The sequence below is a fragment of the Helianthus annuus genome, chromosome 16 (genome assembly GCF_002127325.2).
Source record: "Helianthus annuus cultivar XRQ/B chromosome 16, HanXRQr2.0-SUNRISE, whole genome shotgun sequence".
Lineage (NCBI taxonomy): Eukaryota > Viridiplantae > Streptophyta > Magnoliopsida > Asterales > Asteraceae > Helianthus > Helianthus annuus.
In genome coordinates, this window is record NC_035448.2 from 85,273,826 (window position 1) to 85,300,442 (window position 26,617).

The following is a 26,617-nucleotide window of genomic DNA, read 5'->3' on the forward strand; positions in this document are numbered from 1 at the left end:
CATACAACCAAATTAAATCACTACTTCAACATGTACATCCATATGGCAATGACAAAAAAACATAGTAAACACAAATGGTTGCTTGGCAATGACAAAAAAAACATAGTAAACACAAATGGTTGCTTCCACATAGACTTTTTACCACAAATTTGTCTTTTCAGTCTTGTTCTCTTCTAGTAACAACTTGTTTTGCAATTGCAAATTCTCATTCTTCAACTCTTCGTAACTTTCTGGACTTGAACTACAGTTTGAATGAGCTTCGAAAAATTTGTCGAAATCTTGTTTCAACATAAAGAACTTGCAATGGGATAACTACAAACCAATATTCCCACTTCGGTTTCAAAAAGAAATTAAGTTCAATACATAATTAAACAACTTACAGGCCATTGAGGGCAACCATAAAATTGATCACCATGTCGAACACTTTTTGGACCAGCCATGCGAAGAACAGCCACAATTTCATGATAACAATACAAGTTTCCATCCAAATCGGCCTTGAATAATTTAGGGTTCGGTTCACACTCCATGACGAATTAGAAGAGGAACTTATGTCAATTAGAACCTATGCTTCAATTGGCCATGAATCGATTTGCACATATGCTTCAAAGGCCATGAATCGATGAGAACCCAGATGATTGTGAGGAAATTAGGGTTTTTATTGGACTTGATTGTGTTATAAAGAAGGAGATGAGGTTTACATACACATCATCGCCACGTAATCATCTCCAACTCAGCAAACCTGTGCCACGTCGGACAAAAAACAAACCCAGTTAGTGGAGATTTAATTGGGTGGTGCCATTGCAAACAAAAAGTCAAGTTGGGGGTGCCAGGTGTCAAAATGTTAGTTGCGAGTGGCAACGGCCAAAGGCCGATAGTTGGGGTGATAAAATCCAATAACCCAATAATTTAAGGGCTAAACATGTCATTAATAAAGTTGAGGGCTAAAAACGGGTGATGTTGGCAAAAAACATTAACAAAGCACAATGTACAATATGCCAATGCACAACCCATGTAATCAACATACCAGTGTAAAGCCCTCGCTCTCTCCCGGGTGGTTGCGACAGACGGTGTAGAACAACGAAAAAAGGAACGTTAAAACGTTTTATCGAACCCCTGTATTGAAGGAGCCGTTGGACCCTCGCTTTGTGGTGGCGCTCTAGTAGTAAAAATGTTCAATCACGCATGGCCGTTGCGGCGTGTTAACATTAAAAAATTAGACCAGAACGTAAAACATAGAAACAAATAACTAAGTCGACTTAGGACCCATGCATTGTGACACGGCTGTTAAACGGGGAACAAAAGATGTAAAAACATTAAAGCACACACGTACATTACAGTGTGTTAACTCGCAAAAATTAAACCAAATCGTTAAACATAAAATTTGTAAAAAGATGAAAAACATAGAAGACCAAAGTTGAAAGGAAAATAGTGTTCGGGTTATAAATGAAAAAAAAAATTGTGACAAATTTCTAAAATGTGAAAAGTATAGGGTTAAAAGGAAAAAAATAAATAAATATCAAAACATTTTCAATACATACGTGTTTGTCGACGGCAATAGTTGTCTTCATTGGTTGGCCAAAAGTGGCGGCCAAGTTTCCTTTTTTTTTTTGTTTTTTTTGCATAAAATAGTTTTTTTATAGGTCCTGCCAAATTACGATTTTATCCCCTGTTTAAAATAACGATTTTGCCCCCCTGCCAAATTACGATTTTATCCCCTGTTTAAAATTACGATCTTGCCCCCAGTTAGAAATTAAATTTATGCTTTGCCCCAGCTTAAATTTACGATTTTGCCTTGGTTAAAAAAAAAAATTATACTTTTACCCACCGCTACAATCCTGCCAAATTACAATTTGGCTTCCAGTTTAAAATTACAATTTCGCCACCAGTTAAAAATAAAATTTTTGTTTTGCCCCCAGCTAAAAATTACGATTTTGCCCTCAGTAAAAATATTACGATTTTGCCCCCAATTCAAAATAAAAAAATGTTTTTGCCCTCAGTTCAAAATATTATTTTACCTCCATTTTAAAATTACGATTTTACCCACGCTAAAAATTGCAATGTTGCCATTGTTTTTTGGGCAAAACTATAGTATTGTTTTATTTTACTTTGTTTACTCAATTTAGTTTTTATTCGTGTCAAACAGCTGCCTAGCACTCGCTAATTGGTCCTGACAAATTATTGTTTTGCCCCCAACTCTAAATTACTCGCCTGCCATCATTTTAGTTATTTTTGTGTCATAACTATGATAGTGTTTTTCTTTATTGGGTTAACTCGATGCATCTTTTTTATATCGTGTTATAAGTAGCATGTATAACTAACCCAAATAAATGTGTCGCGCCCCGCAACGCGGGCGGCGCATAACTCTAGTATAGTACAAACTCTAACACAAACAACAAAGTTGGTATTTAATATACAAAATATCTAACTTATAATAAAAGACTCCAAATAATGCCACATGACATTCTCTTTTTCAATCTCATAAATTTAATTTATATTTATTTAATAAATTTCTTTTAATATTAATATTAATCAATAACCAATATATAGATAACACTCATTTTTATCTTTATCTTTATCTAAAACTAATAAATAACTTCAATTTTGCAACTAAGACCTTTGTTTTTTTTTTACTTTTTAACCCAAAGTTTTTCATCTTTTGCAATTTAATCTCAACTCTTTTTTAATTTCAATTTTGGTCCACCATGCTTTTCATTTTCCCAATTTTTTCGTTTCGTTCTAAATTTTGTGAGTTAACGCACCGCAACGTGCGTGTGGGGTTCAACATTTTTTCGTATATCTTTTTCCCGTTTGACTGGCTCGTCACGTCACATCTATTTTTCTGCGTTTGACAAGTTCGTCCAACACGCGGGTCCTGGATGGACTTAGTTATTTTTTCTATGTTTTACGTTTCGGTTTAATTTCTCAGCAACGAGCGTGCGTGATTCAAAGATTTTACGTCTGCTTTTCGCTCGGCGTTATTTTTTCCCGTTTTTATTTATTTTGTATTTACGAGCTTTTCCGGTGTTAGTGGTCGCTGACAATGGTATAGGATTGCTACTACTTAACACAGTTTTATGACAACCGCTGTAACACAGGGACTTAATACTAGTAATATAATATAATTAATCAACCCATTTTGTATTAACTCTGATCACTTTAGTGGAACTTTCTCTGTCATAAAACCAAATTTTTTAATGGACGAAATATCAAATGGGGTTGTGCTCACCTTCATGCGCTTTTTAGAATTATTATTATTATTTTTTGTCGTTTAACAGGTAAACAAATTGTTAAAAATGCCTAAAAACCACTTTTAGTAATAGATATCTAATAAATAAAAATAAAAAAGTATTCCATTAGAGAAACTTGTTATAGACGTAATCGTCACTTGAAGTTCGTATACACAAAAAAGATACGTTTAATTTTTTTCCACAAATAATAGTTCCGACGGTAAAAGCATTCCCATCCATCCCATCATATTTTTACCCTAAATTACACTAAAAAATACTACATTTTCTCTCTTCTTTTCGATTAAATAATATTTTTATACCTTTATCATTACCTTTTCTCTTTCCTCCACTCAAAACCACTTTTAAATTTAAAATATATTAAAAAATTATAGGGGGTGAACAGTGTCCCCCCAAATATTCAAATAAACAATAACATTTTCTCTCACCTACACTCACAACCACTTTTTATAGTATTTATATTTTAACCATTGTCAAATCCCAAATCCCATCTGAATCTCCTAGACACCTCAGCTAGCACCATTACTTCCAAAGTGATCATGATCTCAACTATAAATATGGTTTCTTTCCTTGATAGAATTCACATCGATCCCACAGCCTAGCTTGTTTACACTTTGTATTCTGTGCTATATCTGAGTTATGGGTTTAACCCGAGATAGCTGCCATCTGTTTTTAGTTTTAATACTTGTGCCGTCAGTGTGCTATAGTCAAGACTCTTTTGTCTCCTCCAGAGCAACTTATTATGGCAGCCTTGAATATTTAGGGACTCCAAGTAAATAATATCTCCTTTCTACTGTAATATTTTTTAAACACTGTGTTTCTATTCTAACTCACGAATATCTATCAGCCGGTGCTTGTGGTTATAAAGAGTATGGAAGCATCATCAATGGTGGTGAGGTTACTGCCGTCTCTTATAAGCTCTTCAAAGATGGTGCTGGTTGTGGAGCATGTTATCAGGTATGTGTGTCACACTAAACTGGTCACCATACGATGTTTAACACAATCACGTGACGTGTATCCTCTTATTATCTACTGTGTATCACATCGATTGATGGCACTATTTAGGTTAGGTGCAAGTATCCTCCACACTGCAATGAAGACGGAACTAGAGTGGTGGCAACAGACCATGGTGAAGGAGACAACACAGACTTCATCTTGAGTACTCGTGCCTATAATAAACTTGCTCTTCCTGGACAAGCTGAAATACTATTTTCATATGGCGTAGTTGACGTGGAATACAAAAGGATTCCATGTCAGTATCCAGGGTATAATCTCGTGTTCAAAGTTCATGAACACAGTAATTACCCAAAGTACCTTGCACTCATCGCTATATATCAAGGAGGTGTAAGCGAAATCACAAGGGTCGAATTATGGCAAGTAAGGATCTTACCATCGCAAACATTAAACAAACATATATTCATGCATATTTTTCAATAATTATATATCACGAAACTCATAAATTTTATTTATCGTTTATACTTCTTTATTTCTATACCGCTTAATATCACAAAAAGTCCACCAACAATATTCTACAAAGTTACATATAAATGTCCCTGCGCAAGTAAATAAACATACCCTAAATTTGTAAAAATTACCCTTTTGTGTAGTTAGATTCCGATTATATAATCTAGAACAAATTCAAATTTATCAATGCAGGAAGATTGCAAGGAATGGAGGTGTATGAGAAGGGCGTATGGAGCAGTATGGGACATGCAAAACCCACCCGAGGGAGCTATAGACTTGCGATTCCAAGTGAGTGGTTCAAAGTGGATACAACTCAAGAGTTTGATTCCTAGTGACTGGAAGGTGGGAGCTACTTACAACACTGCTGTTCAGCTAGATTAAAACGTACTGAAGATCCATCATCATCAATATATCATCACACGTGTGTGTGTGTGTGTGTATATATATATATACATATGTGTAGCAAATCTAGCCAATAACATATGTTATGCTTTTGTTAAGTATATGGTTAATCTATGTTGTTTTCGAGTCCTGAATTGAATAAATAATAAAAGTTGTTATTTGGGAAGAGTATCGTTATAAAACACTCCAAGGGTTCATGTTTTTTCTTTTGGAGCTATATATATTGAAAAAGTATTACATACTATGCGAGATCATCCTGAACAACTAAAATCGTCCAGTTTCTTATTAATAATAATTTGAACTAAGAGTAATTACCCGCCGGTAATAATCGATAATGACAGTTTGATAAATTATACACCTAACTTTCACTTGAGCAATCCTACACGAATAATCATCATAGATTTGCATTTGAATTTTACTTCACTCATGTGGATGATTATGTGCGAAACAGCGAAACATACATTCCTTGTGAATAAGATCGAGTGAAAACCAAGTGTAAGCATATGATTATTATGTAAGTGAGATTAACTTTGCTAACAAAAATAAAATTTAAAATACCACCGATGGAAGTGCTAATATGAATTATTATCACCGAATAGATTATAATTTAAATTATCACAATCCAATTTGCCTAATTTTAAAACTAATATATACTTTTTAAATACATATGTGTAAGTTATCTAAATAAGAAATAATGGGACTGATTTTTTTTATATATGTTTTTGTTTGTTTAATATAAAAGTGAAGCATGATATTATTTTTAAGTTGTTTATTATTAAAGTTAAATGAGCTGGCATTCCACATATGAATTGATGATTCATAAAGTTAACCAATCCCATATTCCTTAATGCTAGGAAGGTGTAAACATTATGATAGAACACAAGAAAATGACATCCAAAAAGTAAGGAAACTTTCTTTAATACTCTCTTCAAAGTGACTCCTGATTTTTTTTTCTTACAAAATGTAGGTAACACTCACCTAGGCAATGCGCAACATTTACCCATGACCATCGTATTGAATCAATGAAAAGCACTCCTCTTATTCTATATTGAATCGTAAAAACTCCCATCCGACTCAATAATACGCCAACATACAGAAATAAAAATAAAATAAAAAACTACCCTATGATTCCAATATCTTACTCTGAAATCACAAACACTCCCACGCGACCCAGTAATCACCAACAACCTAGAATTGTATATATACCACCCCTAATATGCCAGAACTATGTAAGCATCCATGTACTTAAGTCATGCAAACTACATCACATATGAGTAAGTGGATGTTTCTTGATATTGATAACCAATGCTATACATGTAACACTACTAGCTTACTAAATGATCACCAAATAAGTTATATTATTTTAATGTAATTAATCGCCAAAGGAACCCAACCATATTCACCAAGTAGTTAACCTATATTAGTGAGGTGTTCTGAAAAGAACTCCTGATTCTAAAAGCCAAAACTCCAGGTGTTGACCAGCACTGTACAAGAAGAGTAAATCTTTGACTTAATAATAAGTACAAACTCCTGTTTCTCTCCAAGTATAGAAACAAGAGCTAGTGATAAGACAAGAGAAGAGAGCTGCTTAAAAATGTTGGATGGGAAACTGTTGGTAAGGTTACTTACGAGCAGTTCTCCCAAAACCAACAATTAGGTCACTAACTTTCAACTATTTTATTGTTCCAGTAGTTTTGTATATTCTCCTGTAGTTTTACTAACTGCTAGCTAGGAATCAATTCTGTTAGACTAGTTGAACGTTATTTTGATTAGGGTGACGTCACCCACTGTTTTCACTCATGTATAAATAGATTGTTCTCTGTTGAACAATCTACCACTTGTACAATCCCTAAGAAAATACATCACTTAGTGAGAGAGAGAAAGTATGAGTGAGAGCAATTGGTGAGGTATGTTGGGCCCTTAAAGGTTTATACATTAATTATCAATTAGTGATGTGGGCTAGTTGTTTAGTGGGGCGAATTGGGCTTAGGTTTAGGGGGAGTTGTGGGCTAAACCTCCCCCATAAATACTTGTTTACTTATTCAAGTTAAGGTTGTTGACTCTGATTATTTCTGTTGTAACTTGTATCTGACAATTTATTGACTATTTTATGCAAGTTAAGCTTTTGGTCAATTACTCTATTGCATCTTATTTCTTGTGATTGTTATTGAATCAGTTTGATTGTGTGATTCCGCCACCAATCAAACTTGTTGTGATATCATTGTTTGATCCGTTTTCGGGACAACTTAATAATTTAAAATTTATTAAGTTAGACCACGTGCTAAGTAATTCAATAATTAATAAACAACTACAACACTAAAAAAATACTAAAAAGGGCCCCTGCCATTTTATTGCAACTCCAAACATGGTATTAGGATTGATTTGGATGCAAAGATATTTTTATGGGCTGGATGTTGACTTTTAGTATAATATAACATAGCCGTTTGACTTCTTTTTCTAATTACCAATTAACCTGACCTATCACAGCAAGACATGTGTCCCTCACCCCACACTGCGCCACAACCTAATAGATGTGATCTCTTGCGCCAAGAAAATTTGTTACACTAAGGCCATCTCTTGAACTAAGGTGATATTCCAGTTAAAAATAATAATAACTATTTCGAAACAACAACTGTTTTCATACTTACCACAAAAACATATGATGTCATTATTGTTTGCCCTAAATACTAACTTCTGATAATCTGGTCTACCCTATCTTTGTTACTGCTCGCTCACTACCTAATGCCTTAATCTTAATCAAACATTCTTACTTACTGATTAGCTTAAGCATGTTTCCAAAATTCCACACTAACCCCATGAATATTTTTTGGCCATTGCAGTAAGCTAAGTAATTGTAGGCCTTTAAATTCATTTTCTTTCGGTACGCAAATAACACTAAAAAAGGACAAGAGTTATCTAAAAGCAAACTTTAACTTTGATGTTTCAAGTGCTAACATAAACATTGTACTCATCAAAGCAATCAACAATGTTGATAATACGAAAGTAATTATGTGCAAGACGGTATTGTTTTCATGTACCAGAAAATGCTTCAAATCATCTGTGACGTCTAAACCTCCAGCACAATCAGCAGATGCGGCAAGCTATAGAAACAAATCAACAAGAATTGTAAAGTCATTTAAAAGGCTCAAGCATAAAATTTCTAATGAATGATAAATAAATAAATAGGCAAAAAAGGAATAAATTTAACTATGTATCACAATTAAATCAACTTGCTTCAAGTTGCCACCAAACAAAATATTCTTTATGCCAATAACTAATTAGCCACCTCGCCAAATAATAGTTGTCAACAAAGACCTTCTACAAAAGTGGCAGAATATCAAAATGGATAAAAAGATTGGTGAAGGATTGAATACGTTGGTTACCAAATAGAGCGAGAAAGATCAAATGTTAATTACTTGTAGAATAATTGCAACTGAATAGAATTTAAGTCTCCTTCATCCCCAGAATCTAACCCAGGCCTGTTAAATCGTTCAAAATTGTATAAATACCCTATCCTATTGGCAACCGTAGACAAATTAAACCATCTTGTAACACAACAATTTAACTAATTAGCACAAAATAAGTACAAAACCCTAAGAACGCAAGTAAACAAATTACGTGCACAAATAAAAGAGTAAAAAATCCGTTATACAGAACTCGAAGTCTAATCATCAGCGAGGGGCGGTTCGGACTCCGGCGGTGACGGCGGATGAGGACACGCAGCATGCCACCGACGACGGTGTAATTCGGAAGTACGAGGCGGAAGTGGAGACCAATGTTGTGAAGATATGATTCTACTGGTGGAACAACTACAGTGGACCGACGTAACGAAAGGAGTGGTGGTGGTGAGAATCGACGGGTGTTGGTGGTGGTTGAAGACGACGCCGGAGAACACGAAGCAATTAGGGAGGAAGGGTTTTGGAAACAGAGCGTGAGAGATTTGGGAGAATATATTGTGGATTATATTTGGACAAAAATGCCCATGTTCCCCAGCTCCCCACTTTTTTGTTGTTCCCCAATGAACCCTCCCCTATGGGGAGAGTTATCTTGAGAACGCTAAAAATGAACCCTCACAAAATCGCATGGCTCACAAACTTGGACTCACAAAAAATGGTTGTCCGTATGTTATATCTCAAAGTCGCATGGTCATAAACTCGGACTCACAAACTCGAACAACCAAAATGTACAAAATCGCATGTTATACACTAATCGCGTACGCATCATACGTTAAGGGATATTGTACAATACACTTTCTCTCTATACATATATATAGGGGAGGGTTCATTGGGGAATACTAAAAACGTATATGCAGTCAATAGTGTGCTATAGCGGTGCTATAGCACCACTATAGCGCTTAGCGGACATACGAACCCATAGCGATCCAAATAGCGGTCCCGCTATTAGCGGTGTTAAATCCCGCTATTGGACCGCTATTTTGAAACCCGTATAGCGGTCGTAGCACTGCTTTTAGCGGTTTTTCTTATTTCAGCCCAAAAGTAGGTAAAGCCCGCATTAATTAACTTTTTGTTTATATACAAACCCAAAAGTAAAAGCCCAAACCCAAAATTAAACCTAAATCGAGACTAAAAGTCTTCATTCATTGGTTCTTCATCAGTTCATCATTCAACAAATTGATAGAATAGATTTAGCTCCAAAATCTTAAATATAAACATGCACATATGTATCTGTGTTGTAAAAATTAAGAAACTTTGAAATGACACTAAAGTCGCTCTTTTCCATCATGCTTTAATCTGCAGTCATCAAAGTGTACCTGAACATTTTTAGCTATTTTATCGTCTCACTCATTACCCTGAACTGTATGGAAAATTAACATAAAATGGGACCTAGTCTTTTGGTTCATGCGTCTACAAAACTGAATTAACTTAAACCAAACCAAACCAAACGGAACAGAACCGAACCACCAAATAACCGACCTCTTTTCAAGAAATCAACCATGTACCAGTATGGCATTCATGTGCTTCTGTAATTTCCCTTATCTAAATTTCAATTGTTTACATAACCTACAGTGCATATCTATCTATCTGTTCTGATAGAAATTGCAGTGCTTTGCAATTTCGTTTCATAAATCTTGTGGGATAGGTGATGAATCTAAACAAGTAGTGTATGCTTCATGGTTATCATGGTTGCAAGTTTATTATAATGAATTTGTATCATTATTCTTAATATATGTTTTTTATTTGAATGATTCATGAATTAACAAAAACTACAATGAAGTGTAATTAGACACAAATATGTACCATCTTGTCGAAACCTTGTACTTTTAAGACAACTTGGGCTGTAAATGGAGCGTATGGGGTTTGTTAAGACTTAAAATCTGATGTTATATGAGTTGAAAGTGGTATGGACTTTGTTTCAGGGATATCACCCTCTAGTGGTGTTATTTGATTGGATGGCATATTACGCCTTATACCAATCTATTCAAGAACTATACGCCCACATACTAGATGAAATGTGTCTGACCTCCGAGGAGTATATCTTCTTTTTTTTTAATGGCAAAGGTTATCTTGTTTTATTTGCAAAGGTTACATGTATGTATATCTTGTTTTATTTGCAGCAGCAATGTGTACACTCAGATGATGTGGAAATGTAATCAACAACTTCACCATATAGCAATCATTTAAGAAATATGAAGTGAAGACAAAACACAGGATGAAACCCTATGGCTGGCTGGAATATTACCTGAATTACTTTTTTGACCCTTTCTTTTTCTTTTTAGGAGCCACAGTTTTGTCGTCATCATCGGAATCACTGTCGTCGTCATCAGAGGGAGGAGAAGGATCAAGTCGAGCTGCGTCTACGGCCCAATTGATAATCTTCTGAACCTCATCTTCTTCATCTGCCTCTTCAATGTTGATGTGTTCAGTTGTAGATGTTGCGTTGGGACCTTTGAGAGCAGCGAATCGAGCAAACAGGTCATCTACATGAGCATGAGCGGCGGCGGTTTCAGGTTTAGGTTTAGGTTTGGATCTGAGAGCTTGAAATCGACGATCGAGATCTGGATCTATTATTGCGTTGGAGGATTCAGGGACGAAATCGAACTTGGAACTGGTGTGAGAATTGACGGTTAGCTTGAGAAGAAGGTCGTCTTGTGTTAATTTCAGTAACTCTTCGACTTCATCAATGGCGTCCGGTTGTTTCTTTTTTCCGCTCTTGCTCATCCTCGATGTTTTCTTTTGCTCCTTTCCCACCCTCAATTCAATTCTTCTATTTTTGTTTCTTTGATAAACACAAAAGTAGCTTTTTCTAAACCAAGGACATGTATCTAATGGAGTAATGACTAATCTCTGTCTCGTAATTTTAGGATTTTAGTGTTATCAACACCCTGCAAGGCCGGCCCAACACTATGTTCAAGCTAGGTTTAGGCTAGGGCCTACAAAATTTTAGGACCTCCATTTAAAAGAGCAATATATAAATTTTTATAATCTAGATATTAAGAATATTCTGGCTATTGTAAGACATAACTTACTTGTATATTAGTGGTAATGCTTCCATTTTATAGGCAGCTGACACGGGATCAATTTCCACTTAGATCGTTTTATTTGGTTTTTGTTAATTCTGTTTTCATGTCCACTTGAGAAACATGTAGTTTAAAAAATTACTAAAAAGGCTAGGCCCTCATATAGTTTATATTTATAACAACTATAGGTAGTTTTCTACTATAAAAAAATAAAGGCATATACAGGAGATTATAGGGTTTTCTTTACCTTCACAATCTAGGATTAAAAACACATAATGTTATTTTTTTTTTAATGAAAAAGGCCCCGATTTTTATTATCCGCTTTGGGCCTGCAAAAAGCTTGAGCCGGCCCTGCAATTATGTGGGGGTGAGGTTCATGTAAAAAGGACATTTTTCATGAGAAGTGTGAGAATGCATAGAAATTGACATGTAAGCATCATGTTTTGGACTTACTCATGATGTTTTGGGTTATTATGACAAGAAATACACCAAACATAACAATTTAAAACACAATGCAATATATTATGGGCATATAATTTAAACACAACAAAAATACACTGCTTAACACTTAAAAGACACTACTACTTACCGTTCTTGGCATGGTGTTTTAAGTTTTAAGCCTAGAATTCATTGCATTGTATCTTAAATTGTTATGTTTGGTGTTTTTCTTGCCAAAACAACCCAAAACATTATGCCCAGGTCCAAAATATGATGCGTACATGTCAATTCTTATGTCTTCTCACACTTCTTACGAAAAATGTCCTTTTTACAGGATCCTAAGAATGTGTATGTGTGTGTGTATATATATATATATATATATATATATATATATTATAAAGCATATATGAAGGACGACTTAATGTAATTTGCCATTCCCTTAAAACACCCTTAATGCATGATGTACAACCCTCTAAAGCACAATATTCATTACCTTTCCAACAATACCCTTTTCTTTAATTCTCGCTCACTGAAACCCTACAAACAAGCCCAAATCCAGATCCAACATTTCAAAATTCAAACACGCCTCTCCTCTCCCTTCTCTCTCTCTCAAATCCCATATGAATCAGATCTGGATTTACTCCCTCTCTCTCGATTCATCCGTAAATCATCGAAGAAAAACATCATTCCGCCTCACCCTGCATCGAAGAAAAACATCAGATCTGGAAATCAAACATCACCACCGTCCCTAGTCCTCACCAGCAAGATCAAATGTCGTAGTGAAATCCGTCGAAGATTAATACTCGGTGGCTACAACTCTAAATCAGATGGAAATAGCATGGCCAAGAAAAATGTCGATGGATTTTTAAGGCTTCGTGTTAAAATCCCCTGTCGTGCTAGGGTTTCGTCGCAAGCAACTGAGAATCTCGGTTGTTGTCACACCCCGGCCGCGTATAACGTGCAACCGCGGCGGAAACGCCGGGGAGTGTTGTGGACAGAATTAATTGTTTCATAACCATGGAAATCAAAGTTTCATTTTATTTATTAAACAAGCGTAATACATTGTCTTAAACAGGAAAACAAAGAGTTTATAACATAATTAACTAAGTCTATCTTCATTTTTAGTCTCTAAGGCACAGGTCCGCCCTAGTGTCATGATCATCATCCTATGGAACAGCTCCTGAAAACACATGTGAAAGTAGGTACGTTAGCATAAAAATGCCTGTGAGATACATAGGTTTTGTGAAAATGGGATTCATGACTTGAGTTTAAAGAAATGTTTAATAACAGTCAGTCATGAACCTTGTAATTTGTCTTGCTTTGTAAACCATTTAAAAAACGATAATATCAGATGTTATGTATAGATAAGTGTAAGGTTAAACGAGTAACCAAGTAAAATGAGTTGAATAAGATAAGTTGTTTGTAAAAATAATGTCTTGTGAAGAGTATGTTATTTGTGTAAAATGTAATGTGTCTAAACTGAAATGACTTAGATAACGCTACGATATGTAATATTATACAAGCATTTATATATAGGGAGTACCAGCGGCGTATCCACCATATTTGTATCATATTACATACGCCACGTTACTCTAACCATTTACCCAAACCAACCACCATGTAAATTGTTCATGTATAAATCAATTGTCAAGTGTTATTGTGTAAACCATATCGAAATGTCTATGTTCAATGTAAACCACCATGTATGTATATCAATGTCAAAATGTTCATGTGTAATGTGGATCATGTAATGTGTACCCAAAATATATCTTGTATAGTAAGTGAGATGTATCAACTAAACCATATGTAAAATGCACAAAACAAGGTGTTGAAGTAAAACATGGTTTAAATCAACGTTATGTTTTGTGGAATAATGCATGCTCTACTGATATAAACATTTATGCGGTATTGTGAAATATGCATACATCCAAGCCCTGAGACTGTGGGGATAAACCCTTAAACAAATTAAAGGTTTATCTCAGTTATGTATATCGAATTCGGTCATTCCTTCCAATCCAATCAACCCAGGATTTCAGGAACGGGAGTTGTCAATTCCTATGGTACCACTACTACTAACGAACGGCGTAGCTAATGTTAATGAATGTATTGTTCCATGTTAAACAAACCAAATGCTGTACCAAAATGAAGGCATGTGATGTAAACAATTGTACTAAGTATGCACACAATGGGCATAAATAGCATGAAATGCAATGTGAAACAATGTACTAAGTACGCACACAATGGGCATACATAGCATGAAATGTATTGTAAAGCAATGTACTAAGTACGCACACAATGGGCATACATAGCATGAAATGTATTGTAAAGCAATGTACTAAGTACGCACACAATGGGCATACATAGCATGAAATGTATTGTAAAGCAATGTACTAAGTACGCACACAATGGGCATACATAGCATGAAATGTAATGAAATCATGTACTATAATGTACTAACGAACATAGCAGGCATATGATGTGAAAACATGGAAAGCATGAAAGTAACAAGTAGGTACATGCGTTTCACCCCAAAACAGTTTGGAAAACAGTAAAAGAGGGGTTCAATGTACTCACCTGAGATTGCTTTGAATTCCTTGTGTAATAATCACACAATGCTAGAGATCACGGGATATCAAACGGCCCCTAATAGGTAGCTATATTAATATACTAGACCAAAATCGGAAGGATCGGATAGTATGCGGGTTCGTAAACCAAACGAGTATGGAGACTCGTGGAATATGGTTTAACAAAGCCTACATACTAAAATGAAACCTAACCTAAGTGCTTACGGCCCATTACGACCCGTTTAGGTAGCTTATGCTACCTTAACGCGTCGTTCGCGTAGAACGCGTTTGGAACACCTAACATCGTGGCCATAAGGTATAACCTCGGAAGGTTATAGCTATGGTCACCTAATGTGTTTGGTCGGATCCTAATGATCGACCAAATGGGTTGGGTTCGAAAGTATAAGCGATGGTTTAGATCGCTTACCTTACGACCCTATGTAAGCACTATACTAAAAGTGACGAGCTAAGCATGTTAGAACATGCTTAACTAAGTTTAGAAAACAGGTTTGGCATCAAAACAAACGGCTTTGATGCTCATGAGTAGTTTGGTTACAAAATACACAAGAATGCGCATTTTGGCCGAAACTACGACTCGTCACTGAGCCTAGATAACGTGGTAATCAGTAGGTATAGTCACTACGGACTATAACCATCGTGATCACGCTCACGTTATGAAGTTCTAATGAACTTCGCGTTGACCATAGGCTGGTCAATGCAGAAAGTCAACAAAACGTTGACTTTCGGACTCGAAAAGCGAATAAAAGAACGAAAGAATACTTACGGAGGGTCCCCGAATGCTAATCTAGATCAAAATGGCTCAGGTATGAAACAAAGGTTCCAACTTAGAGCTCTTGATCAGATTTTTGTGGGTTTTACTCAAAGGGGGGGGGGGTATTTATCGGAAAAGTAAAGCCGTTAGGATCGTTTCTTGAATTTCGTGCCACGATCTTAAGCGTACACTTGTCACAAAGTTGTGGTGGCTCAAAATGACCCTTAGCTCCTGAAATGGTGAAAGGGCATTGCCCTTTGGTGTGTTTGAAAGGCCAAATTTGCAAGAAAGACAAAATTTTTGTTACTGAAGGGGCCATGCGGCCCGCATCAGGATATGCACAAACTCAGGCGGGCCGCCTGGGCCTGTCTGATTTGCACATACTTTCTGAAATGGCAGTTTTGGTCCCTGTTGCGTATTTAAGCCATTTCCAACACTTCTAAGGCCCGTAAAGCCAACTTTAAGGCCCTAAAATGATGCCTAAACATTGTGGACATGAAACATGTTCAGAAATATGTCGGATGTTGGTTCGTTTGGCCGTACGATCGCGATGTTCGGTTAATTACGACGGAATGCGCATAAGCGCGAAAAATGATCCAAATGACGCGACGAATGGATTTTTCTCATGCCAAACACTAAGGCATAATATAAGGATGCTTACATAAATTTTTGGATGTCCGGATGTATTCAGAACGTAAGTTATGCGCGAAAGTGCAAACTTGTGCACTTTCTGACACTTTTAGCCCCTGAATGATCCAAAAGTTTATTTTAGCATACCAAACCCCTCAAAGCCTATTTCTAAGCTATGTAAAGGATATTTATGGTATGTTTAACTTATGGACATGTTCCGGAATGTTCGTTACAGTTGAAATTGGCATACTTTCGCAGTTTGTCAAGTTTTAGTCCCTGTAAGCGAATTAACTTGTTTTTGCCATACCAAGGCCTTCAAAACTTATTTCTAAGTTATGTAAAGGTTATTTAAGGTATGTTGAGTATATGTTGATGTTCCGGAGTATTTTTCGCATTAAACTGAGTACGTTTACGCACCAGTTTGCGTATAATTCTCCAGAAAGCGATGTAGAGTTTGAATTTGAACAAAAGTCAAAACATGAAAAATGTAAAACACAACTAAACAAACATTGGGATAAAATAACATTGTTTTATTGATAATTGAACGGTTCACAATGATTACAAGCACAAATGTTACAGTTGTTCAAGGGAACTATTCAGAAGACATCATCGAAGGATACCGGATACACCATTGTCGGCGTTTTCGAGGAAAACAAGGACAACAATTCGTTTGTGAGTGCGGTATGCCAAAGCACTTCCATCAAAAACATGTATATGGGCCTACTTCGTTATTCAAAGTCACAAACTTTTTGTACCAAAACACGTTATATCATGGTCATACATAATGATGCACATGTGCATTTTTAATATTGCCAATGTAAAAAGTAGTGTATTGCAGATGGTAGTTGGTGTAAATGAAAGTGCAATTGTATAATACTGGTACTGTATTACAATATTTGTCAAAGAAATGATACATATGGACATGTGCATCGATAATTGTTACTCGAATTTTTTTTTTTGTTAGTGACAAAATATAGCGATTTAAAAAAAAATTATGTGTTTTTTAGGTATTTTTTTGTGTTCACAATGTTCTTGCGGTTCTCGCAATAAAGGTGGTTCTCGCATAAACCCTACTATATATATATATATATAGTGATGGTGAGCATCTTTCGGGTTGCCCGAGAAGCCGATGAACCGACCCAGGACTAAACCAAAGGTGATCCCTTATAAATGGTAATCTTATCTCTTGATAAGAAAAATAAGTTAGCGTTTAGTGCGAAGGAATTGAAGACGAAATAGAATGGATCATCTAGAATGAAAAAAAAAACATGTTTAGTTGACATCGATAATGACATTGAGTATTGTGCAAAGAATGTAACTCCTTTCAAATATAAGATGGTATTTTTTTTCATTTCTTGGTAAGGTGGTATTTTTTTTTTTTTTCATTCCTTTAAAGAATGAAAAAAACATTATGTTGTATTTTTGTCGCTTTTGTTAAATTGTGTTTCGTTATTTATATTTTTTTGTGTATCAAACTATACAAAGTAATGATTCATTCTATTTACATATGAGTAACCAAACATCACAATAAATCCATTTTCTGTTGTCGATTCCATTACTTTTTATCTCGTTCATTCCATTATCTCATGCCAAACAGATCCTAATTGATTACAATGAGAATGTGATCTAGGTAAGGGCAGAACCGTCATAAACCAACAAATCAATAGTACACTATGAATGCGTAAGCTAATCAAAAGGAACCAAAAAAACACTTCAAAAGTTACAAATTACATGCTAAGAGATCTTAAAGACATCAATGGCAATATATTTGTCATAAAACACATATTTCTCCAGGAGAAGAAACCGGAAGGTCTTGGTTTTCATTTGAAAGTAGAGAGTCGAGGAAGCTTGTCGCGCAAGTAATACAACCGTGCTCTGCGGACTTTCCTGTGCTTCACCACTTTTATTTCCTTGATGTTTGGAGAATATCTGTACAAGGATGGCAAGACATTCATACATGCATACATCATACTATACATATACATATATGTATACAGGTCGGTTATTGTACAAATTGCCTTAACGTACGCTGCGCACGAGATGCAGTATCAACATGCGATTTTTTTTTTTTTTGAACATGCGAGATTTATTTTGGCATACACACTAAGATGAAACATGAAATTGCAAAGATCCCTTTTTGGCATTAAGATCAATTTATTTGCCTCAACTACCAATCATCCCAATAATCATCATTTCAAAAAAAACACTCGACCCACAAGTTTTATGCCAATTTAGAATTTAGAACTTATATCAGATAAAGGTGCTAATCTCGACCCGTTTACCTATAAACGAGTTAGATTTGGTATATATTTTATCTGTTATCTTAAAACAGTAAAATGTTTTAAGATATAAATTTGGTAGAAAGAAAATAGATCAAGCAAGCGAGTTTAAAGTCTTGTGAAGTGTATCCCAAGGCTTTAAAACCCTCTCTAGTTCAATTAACAAAAGTCGATTTCTTTTTGAGATAATATGGATTGGAACTTACATAGGGAACACAATTTCGACCCCAACTCCAGCAATGATCCTTCGAATACGAATTGTGGTGTGGATACCGGCATTTTGTTTTGAGATTACAATACCCTTATATATAGACAACCGACGCCTGTTCTCGGGCACTTCCTACAAAATGAAATTACATTCCCGTGTCACAAATTCACACCCTTTTTGTATTATATAAATCCAGAAAACATTCAACAGCAAAGTAACTTACCAATTTGATTTCAACAATGTCTCCGGTTCTAAGGTCAGGAACTGGCCTTGAAGTATCTGAAGCTTCAATGGCTTGCTTGTTTAGAATCTAAAAACAAAAATGGATAGCTTTCTATCAATTTTAGTATCAAAAATCCGAATGCAGTCTTAAAAATTCCAAATTTGAATAACCCGAAAACCCATCTGATGAACAACCCTGTTTCTAGGCCCTAAATGCATTTTGGAAAATATGCATCTCCAACAAGTAGTTATCAGTTTTCACATAATGCAGTGAAGAAATTGCAACCCATGTAGTAATTGCTATTAAACTAATCGTCAATTGAAAGTTCCCCAAAAAAACTGGAATCAGAAACCCTAGGTGAATGAATGATACCCCCATGATATCGCCAAGCTTTACAATAGGTTTCTTAGGTGGCTTCTCTTCAACAACCTCCTCTTCTTCCTTCAGCGCTTCATCTTCAGCAGCTTCTTCTGCTGCTGCGGCAACACTAGCGGCCTCAGCCTCAGGCTCCGCTCTAACCACAAAAGAATTGCGATTACGGATTCCAGAAGTGAAGCGACATCCTGATGAAGCAGAAGCTGAGTGGAATGGTGGTAGAAAGGAGGAAACCGCCGCGAGTCTCTTGGATTGAAATTTTGTGGGTATCATATACAGTGCCTGCAAATTTCAGTCTCAACAATTGAAAGAGAATAATGTATGAGTGAGACAGAAGAGGAGGATTTGGATTTACCTGAGGAACAGCGATGGAAGCCATGGTTGAAATCTGGGAGTACAGGCTTCAAGGAGGAGGAGGCGTCTTATCTGAAGATAGGATAGGATCCTGGAGCGGTTATATGGCGGGTTGGATCCGATTTGTTTTCTTTTTCATGTTTATCTTTTAAATTGGGTCGGTAATTCATGTATCGGCTTCGGATGTTCGTATACAACTTGCAACATTCTTATCTTCACACTAAATTAGGGCTCTAAACGAACCGAACGAACACGAACAAGGTCTTGTTCGTGTTCGTTCGTTAAGGAAATAAATGTGTTCACGAACGGTTCATGAATACTTACCGAACGGAATTTTATGTTCGTGTTCGTTCATTAAGGAAATGAGCGTGTTCGCGAACGGTTCACGAACACAAACAAACGCAAATAAATTTGGCGAACGCGACGAAGGATAAAGATAGATGGCCCAGAGAGTAGCACTCGAACTTGAAACTCGTATTGTGGAACGAAGGTCGATCGTATTCGCCGATGTAAATAATGAAAAATGAAAGAGAAATGATGCATAAACTGAAAGTGGGTTTCCTAGTTTAATTGTTAGAGTAATAAAATAAATAAAAGTTTAATAATATAAAAAGTACAAATACAATATAAGAAAGTACAAAGATCTTCAATTAAAACACAAACATACGAACATAAACGAACGCAAATCAACGAATGTTCACGAACACGTTCACGAACACCTTACCGAACGTTCACGAACACAATCTAACGAACGAGACCTCTGTTCATGTTCGTTCATTTAACTAATCGAACGAAATTTCTTATTTATATTCGTTCGTTTATTAAACGAACGAACATAAACGAACTTCCCGCCAAACGGTTCACGAATTGTTCGCTGAACGTTCGGTTCGTTTACAGCCCTACAGTCAATTGTTCTAAAGTTATATTAGTCATATTTAAGACTTTAATATTCGTAACAACCTAATATTTCTCCTGTTGTCACCTATGAGACTTGCATAAGAATAACACAACTAAACTAAGCAAATGAAACTTGTAATCTTTTATATACTTGACTGGTCACTAGTCACAATTAAAAGATTACCATATGCAAAAATAGAAAAGAGAAAAATATGAAGAACAATCTGTATTATGAGAGGAAGAGAGAGGGTTTTCACGCGTCAACGCATGTAGAAAAACCGAATGTTTATGAACTGTTTGTGAATTTGGTCATCATATTCAGAAAGCGACTGATATGACCGAAAAGACTTTCTCCACGAATTCCACCAAACATGTCGTATTCTTTTTGCACCATGTCTCTTTTGTTCTGAATCAGCTCTTCATTTCCCTCGTAGTAGTCAATCAAAGCTAGCCAGAGCTCGTTTGCAGTGGTGTATTCTTCAAACATGTTACAGTCATCAGTTGACAAAGCCATGGTTAAAGCAGCATGTGCACGACGGTCTCGTTGGATTAGGGCTTTGTCTTCTTCAGTGTAGGTTGTGGGGTCGGTGTTAGCAACTATCACATTTCCTCGAACCACCGTTGGTACGTGGGGTCCAACGGTGATGGAAATCCATTGATTGTAGTTAGTGTATTCGAAGAACGATTTGATGCGATTCTTCCAAGTACCAAAATCAGCCGATCCTTTCAGTTTTGGTGGTCTTGTAGCAGTTCCGGTCTCAAGTTCAACTTGAGCGATTGGGTTCAATTGATTCAAAGACATTTTGATTGGTTTTAGACTTAAATTTGCTGATCAGACAACAATTTCGCTGGCAGATGATTCTGAGTACAATTACGCCGGAAATACACACAATTTCGCCGAAGACTTGACTTGAAACACAAGGACCAAGACAACTTCGCCGGAAACATATCAGGTGCAAGAACAACTTCACTGATGAACCAACTTCGCTGATGAGATCGTTGAACCTGTACGAGCGAAATAAGCTAATTCCGCTGGACAAACAACAAACACGTTAGTTTGGCTAATTTCGTCGATCACCGTGATAAAAAAACGTTGTGGTTCTTTATCACTGTCCTAGAAGTCGCCTTCGATAAATTCTCAAATTCTCTGATGGGTCAAAAACACTATTTCGCCGGTAATCAACCAACTACGCTTGTACGTAATCGGCGTAGTTGTTAATTATGCGATATTCAAAATAATTTCGCTACTTTCAAAATTATCTACGCTAACCAGGGTTTTAACATGTAACATCCAAAATTTTTACTAACCTATATTTTTTTATGGGAATTAACGGGATTTGCGAGCTACAAGACGATGCATGATTTTAGACGCGACGGTCCTGTTATGTTAGAACCTGAAGTGGTGTTGTGTGAAAAAAAAATGAAACTATAAATGTTAGTTTGGGAACAAGATTATTTGTTATGATAAATGGAGGGTCGTAGAGTAACTATGGTATTAATTCTCCCATATAAAACCCTATGATCGCTATAACTTCTGATGATCACAATCAAAACCCTAGAGTCGCACACATGCGCCATTGACGAGGCTTCCTTGCTCGTCAAACACAACCATGTAAGATCTGAAGGATTTAAAGCGTATTCTTCATACTCACGGGCTACTTCCACCATCGATGCTTGCATGTTCAACCGTAGTGCCGTTCCGGGGGCTCGGTAATGATTTTGTGGCGACTTTCGGTTTAGACGCGGTGGCAAGCGGAGTCTACAACGGCAACTCAGGGTTCCTGGTCCTTCCACTGGTCACTTTTGAAACTCGGTTTCGAGGCGTTAGTTCACACACCCAAGGTATACCTTCGTTCATGTATGTACGTTTAGATGGGGCTTGGATCAGTTGAAAACTTCTCCAATCACGATCATTGTTGGGTTCAGTTTAATGTGTGTAATAAGATGGTCATCAAATCAGGTTGTGTGGGTACATGTATGGTTAAATAATGGGTGAGTTTTGCATGGGAAGTTGACTAGTCCGTGAACCTTATATGTCTCCCATAATCGACCAGTAGATGTCATAGGTATGATTGGTTGTTTTTCTCTATGGTTAATTTTTACTAGTGATCTTAATGTGTTTCGCATGGGATACCAAGAAGGGTGCGGTTCCGAGACGGGTATGGATACGGATGGGTGATGATAATGTTTTGGTTTGGGACCTATGAAAGGAGGGTTTGGGGATGACAAGATTGTAAACCGTACTGTGAATGATGTTGGGCATTTTAATTTTATGCAAAGGGTGTTTGCTCTAGTGGTTCGAATTTCGATAGAGAATTTGCAAGTGATATTGATGCTTGGTTATGAGGATTTGATAACTTAATTAGGAGGCTTTGATTGGTAGAATTTATTGATATGGATATATGTGTGCATGAACGGGGAATGTAAATTCTGTTGGGTGTAACGGAGAATTAAACAAAGTGGATTTGGATAGTAGAGTGTTAGGGTATTGGTTTGATGAGGAATATGAAACAATATTGGTGCATGAGATATGGAGTTTTAATTTGAGTTTGACTTGAGTAAACGGAACTGCCTTGGTTGTGCATGTGTGTGTTTCATTTATGAAAATCAAATTAGAGTAGGTTAGAGGTTTGCATGTCAATATTCGGCTAGGTTGTGATGAAACAGTAATGGTTATGCATGCATGGTTATGGATGGAAGTTAGTGTGGTTGAGCTATGTGTGTGTCTGTGTGTGTGCTTGTAACGTACAGATGTGTGAATTGGTTATAGTAACCAAGTAAGCACACACCTTAATTAATTAAACACACACATACACCTTAATTCTCTCACCTAAACTTTTTAAGAATTTAGTTTGCGAGCACCGATCGGGCTGTACTATGTTATCTTGTGTGAGTATCTGTAAGGTTTTAGTGACCTTATCCGCATGGCGACATGTTCGTATCGAGTACACATTTGCGGGACTCCGGCTACGGATGGAAAGCTTCGCAACCAGTGAGTTCTTGAGCCCACTCTTTTAAATGCTTTTAAATCTTTCGGGCTAATGTGCATGCTAAACTGGTATGATTTTTTTTTCATGAAGCAAGTTGTGAAGTTCTTTTTACATATTTATAAAGTTCATTTTTACTCGTATGCCTTTTAAGCATGAATTGTGAGTAGGGTTATATGTTTTTATATACATATTCGTGTGAAGAAAATTATTGATCAGAATAATATATATACTCATATTTATATATGGTTACATATATATATAAGAAAAAATTTATATAGATATATTGTTATATAAATACTCGAGTTTATGAGGCAATATATATATATATATATATATATATATATATATAGATAAAGTATAATGTACATCAGGGCTTAACCTACATTAACATACATGACAAAAAATATAACGTGCGTTATTATCATAGAACGTGCGTGATTATAGTCCCATGCGTGATTATGTGGTCCCATGCGTGATTATGTGGTCCCATGTGTGATTATGTGGTCCCATGCGTGATTATACCCCTGATCCAACGGTTACCATTGTCTCCTACGTGATGTATGATAAGGCTTTTTGTATGTTAACCTTACTATATATATATATATATATATATATATATATATATATATATATATATATATTTATGAGGTGTGTAGGTACGAAGGTACATGTATGATGGTTGAAGTATATATACACACGTATGTATTTAAGTGTAAGTTCATGATGCCTTTATTTAATGTCTTAAAGTTTAAGGGCATATAGGCATGCTGGATGTATTAAATTGTTGATAAACTTCTAAGATGTTTGTATAGTTACTTTGAATCTGCATATTAACTATACATGAGGATTATTTGCTTGCTCAATTTATGTGCTAGCGTGTGATGTGTTGGGTCATGCCACAGCCAGGTCGAACAGAGGAAGTCCCCTAGCAGTTAACCTGTCCTTGGGGCAAGAGGAAGTCCCTTAGCGGTTTACCCACTCTTGGGCAAGAGGAGAAGAAAAATTCCTTTATCCCTTACTTTGTGTTTGGGATTTAAGGTGAGATCTGAGTTTTGTGTTTGACCCATTAAAGATGAATTTGTAGATAAAATAAATACATTTATTTATGATCATGATGTAATTTGTTATATTGCATTAATCGGTATGGGAATATGAATGTGTAGGTTTTGGGTCTTGCCATGACTGGGTCGAAAAGTCCCCTAACTGTTTAGTTGACTTATGTGGGCAGAAGTAGTCCTCACAGCTTAAGAGTCCTTGGGGCAGAGGAAGTCCCCTAACCGTATCTATCTGTCTTGGTGGGAAGACCCCTCACAGTTTAGAGGTCCTTAGGGCAAAAAGGGTCCTTTTTCCTTACTTTGTGTTTGGCTTTAAAGGTCGAGGAGACCCATTGTTACGTGCTTAACCCATTCGAACGGATGTTTAAAGTTATCTTAAAGAATGTTCTTAGGAAGTTGATGTTTATTTAAGACGATGTGATGAAAATGTTTTACAACTATTTTATTGTATTACAATATTAAAAACTTGAATTCACTCAGACTAGCTGACTTTTGCATGCATGTTAGATTGATTTCAGGAGGAGCTGGATGAAAGATGACCTCTTGGATGTTGCATGAAGTTACCCGACATTTGAAGATGGCATTTCTAGTTGAAGACCATGTTTTAAATAAATAATTTTTAAACATTAAAAAATTTGTATTTTTAGTTTGGATATTTCCCATGTTTTAGGAATTTGACTTAAACGTTTTCCGCTGCGTATTCTTCAAATTAAGAAGATAATTATAATGATAAGACTTAAATTTTTCCAAGTGTTTGAACTTTTTATGCAACGATGTCCCAACTGTGAGACACCCGGATTTTGGGGTCTTACATAACACGAACAAAAACCCTCTAATCACCCAAAAACCATGTTTCTTTGTATCAAAATGTCCAAAATGATTACTTAATCACCGATTAACAAAAACCTATCGATTAAACACACCAAATCAAGCCATTTTAATCCCAAAAATTTGAAAACCTTGAAACTTCTGAAAAACCTTCAAAACTTGAAGAATCTTAACAAAAACACAACAATCAAGAGCATTAAGGCTCTGATACCAAATTGTAGATCCCAATATCAATCCGGATCACAGTGGTTGATTGTTTTAATCCAAAACACCTATTGATTAGGTGTTTGAACTTGAGAAAGTTAAGAGAAATCAAAAGATGAAGATGAAGCTAATGGTTTGATGATTAACAACAAGTGTTGTATGATTCCAATCAAGTAAGAACACAATTAGGCACCTGGAAATCTGATGAGCACAATCACAATATTCAAAGAGTAACAACATAAGGTTTCACCAAAAACTAGCCAAAAGCTTGGGCTAGGGTTTCATTGCATACATATATATAGTTACTGACCTGCCAGCGTATTTATAAATACGATGGCATATTAAATACGCCATGTCAGAACTTCAATTACAAAATATTACAACTTTGACCCCTAGACTTCTAGAAAGCTACAATAACATATCAAAACCAATCCAGAACAAGTATCAACGATCTCAAATGGTCTAACAAAATGTTAATGTCCTCGCGAAACATTAACGATTTAAATTTCCTTCAATTTACAGAATACATTTTCAAGTACATTTTACAATTACATACCATGATTCTTACAACTATTACTCATATGTTTTACACAAAACTGCATGAATTCACACCAACTTTTGTTGACGATTTTCAAAATTTACATGTATTTCAGGAAACTAAGTGGATGCGCGCACGGTCTCTTTGCTCAAGAATGTTGTTTATGTTTCAAGTTATCATGTGTTTATGCTCCGTTACCACTTTTGATGAATTTGTTCATTATATCCCGCCTCCTTACGGTGATGTAGTGAACAAAACCTTGATCTTTGTTTTAAAATGAATTTGTAAACTTTTCAAACAATTATCTCATGTTGTGATGTAAACTTAAACTTAACTTTTGTTTAGAATGTTAAACTATGAATGACAATATGGAGTTATTTTATATTCAAGTAGAATGTTTACTTATCGTATGCAATGAGAACCTTTCAGGATCACACCTCGTGCTTCCGCCTTAAAAAGGGGTATGACACAAGATTAGTAGTCAACATGTGTTTATTTTTTACTGATTCTTGGTTTTTCTAATTTTTGTGACAAGATCATTTAGCTCCTAAAACAAATTAACTTAATAACTTAATATGACTAAACTAATCTAATCTAATCTAACTTAACTTGTCCGAGTGTGCATACGATTTCTAGTACCTTTGATCAGATCTGGTGTAAGTTTCTGTATTGA

General features: G+C 35.9%; 3 protein-coding genes across 3 annotated transcripts; 1 reads left to right on the forward strand and 2 right to left on the reverse strand.

The window, feature by feature from the left end:
• The first annotated feature begins 3,802 nt into the window (after positions 1-3,802).
• On the forward strand, positions 3,803-5,277 carry LOC110889953 (expansin-like B1). Its single transcript, XM_022137521.2, has 4 exons — positions 3,803-4,017; positions 4,093-4,202; positions 4,311-4,622; positions 4,902-5,277. The coding sequence occupies exons 1-4, from the start codon at positions 3,885-3,887 to the stop codon at positions 5,088-5,090; spliced, it is 744 nt and encodes a 247-aa protein (XP_021993213.1). The 5' UTR covers positions 3,803-3,884; the 3' UTR covers positions 5,091-5,277.
• Positions 5,278-7,953: 2,676 nt separating this feature from the next.
• Positions 7,954-11,422, reverse strand: LOC110889954. The gene is made up of 2 exons (XM_022137522.2): positions 10,812-11,422; positions 7,954-8,212 (listed from the first exon to the last, which is right to left on the reverse strand). The coding sequence occupies exon 1, from the start codon at positions 11,288-11,290 to the stop codon at positions 10,817-10,819; it is 474 nt and encodes a 157-aa protein (XP_021993214.1). The 5' UTR covers positions 11,291-11,422; the 3' UTR covers positions 7,954-8,212; positions 10,812-10,816.
• A 6,101-nt stretch (positions 11,423-17,523) lies between these two features.
• LOC110889955 (50S ribosomal protein L19-2, chloroplastic) lies at positions 17,524-19,600 on the reverse strand. The gene is made up of 5 exons (XM_022137523.2): positions 19,434-19,600; positions 19,076-19,360; positions 18,704-18,790; positions 18,479-18,612; positions 17,524-17,922 (listed from the first exon to the last, which is right to left on the reverse strand). Exons 1-5 carry the CDS (start codon positions 19,455-19,457, stop codon positions 17,814-17,816), a joined length of 639 nt encoding a protein of 212 aa, XP_021993215.1. The 5' UTR covers positions 19,458-19,600; the 3' UTR covers positions 17,524-17,813.
• Between the last annotated feature and the right edge of the window lie 7,017 nt (positions 19,601-26,617).

Bases quoted from the DNA above. Each gene is read 5' to 3' on its own strand.
- LOC110889953 (XM_022137521.2), top strand. From the start codon at position 3,885: ATGGGTTTAACCCGAGATAGCTGCCATCTGTTTTTAGTTTTAATACTT. The intron at 4,018-4,092 runs GTAAATAATATC...AATATCTATCAG, and splicing joins TGAATATTTAGGGACTCCAA to CCGGTGCTTGTGGTTATAAA. The intron at 4,623-4,901 runs GTAAGGATCTTA...TTATCAATGCAG, and splicing joins CAAGGGTCGAATTATGGCAA to GAAGATTGCAAGGAATGGAG.
- LOC110889954 (XM_022137522.2), bottom strand. From the start codon at position 11,290: ATGAGCAAGAGCGGAAAAAAGAAACAACCGGACGCCATTGATGAAGTC.
- LOC110889955 (XM_022137523.2), bottom strand. From the start codon at position 19,457: ATGGCTTCCATCGCTGTTCCTCAG. The intron at 19,361-19,433 runs GTAAATCCAAAT...TGAAATTTGCAG, and splicing joins CTTCCATCGCTGTTCCTCAG to GCACTGTATATGATACCCAC. The intron at 17,923-18,478 runs GTAAGTTCCAAT...ATCCTTGTACAG, and splicing joins GTCGAAATTGTGTTCCCTAT to ATATTCTCCAAACATCAAGG.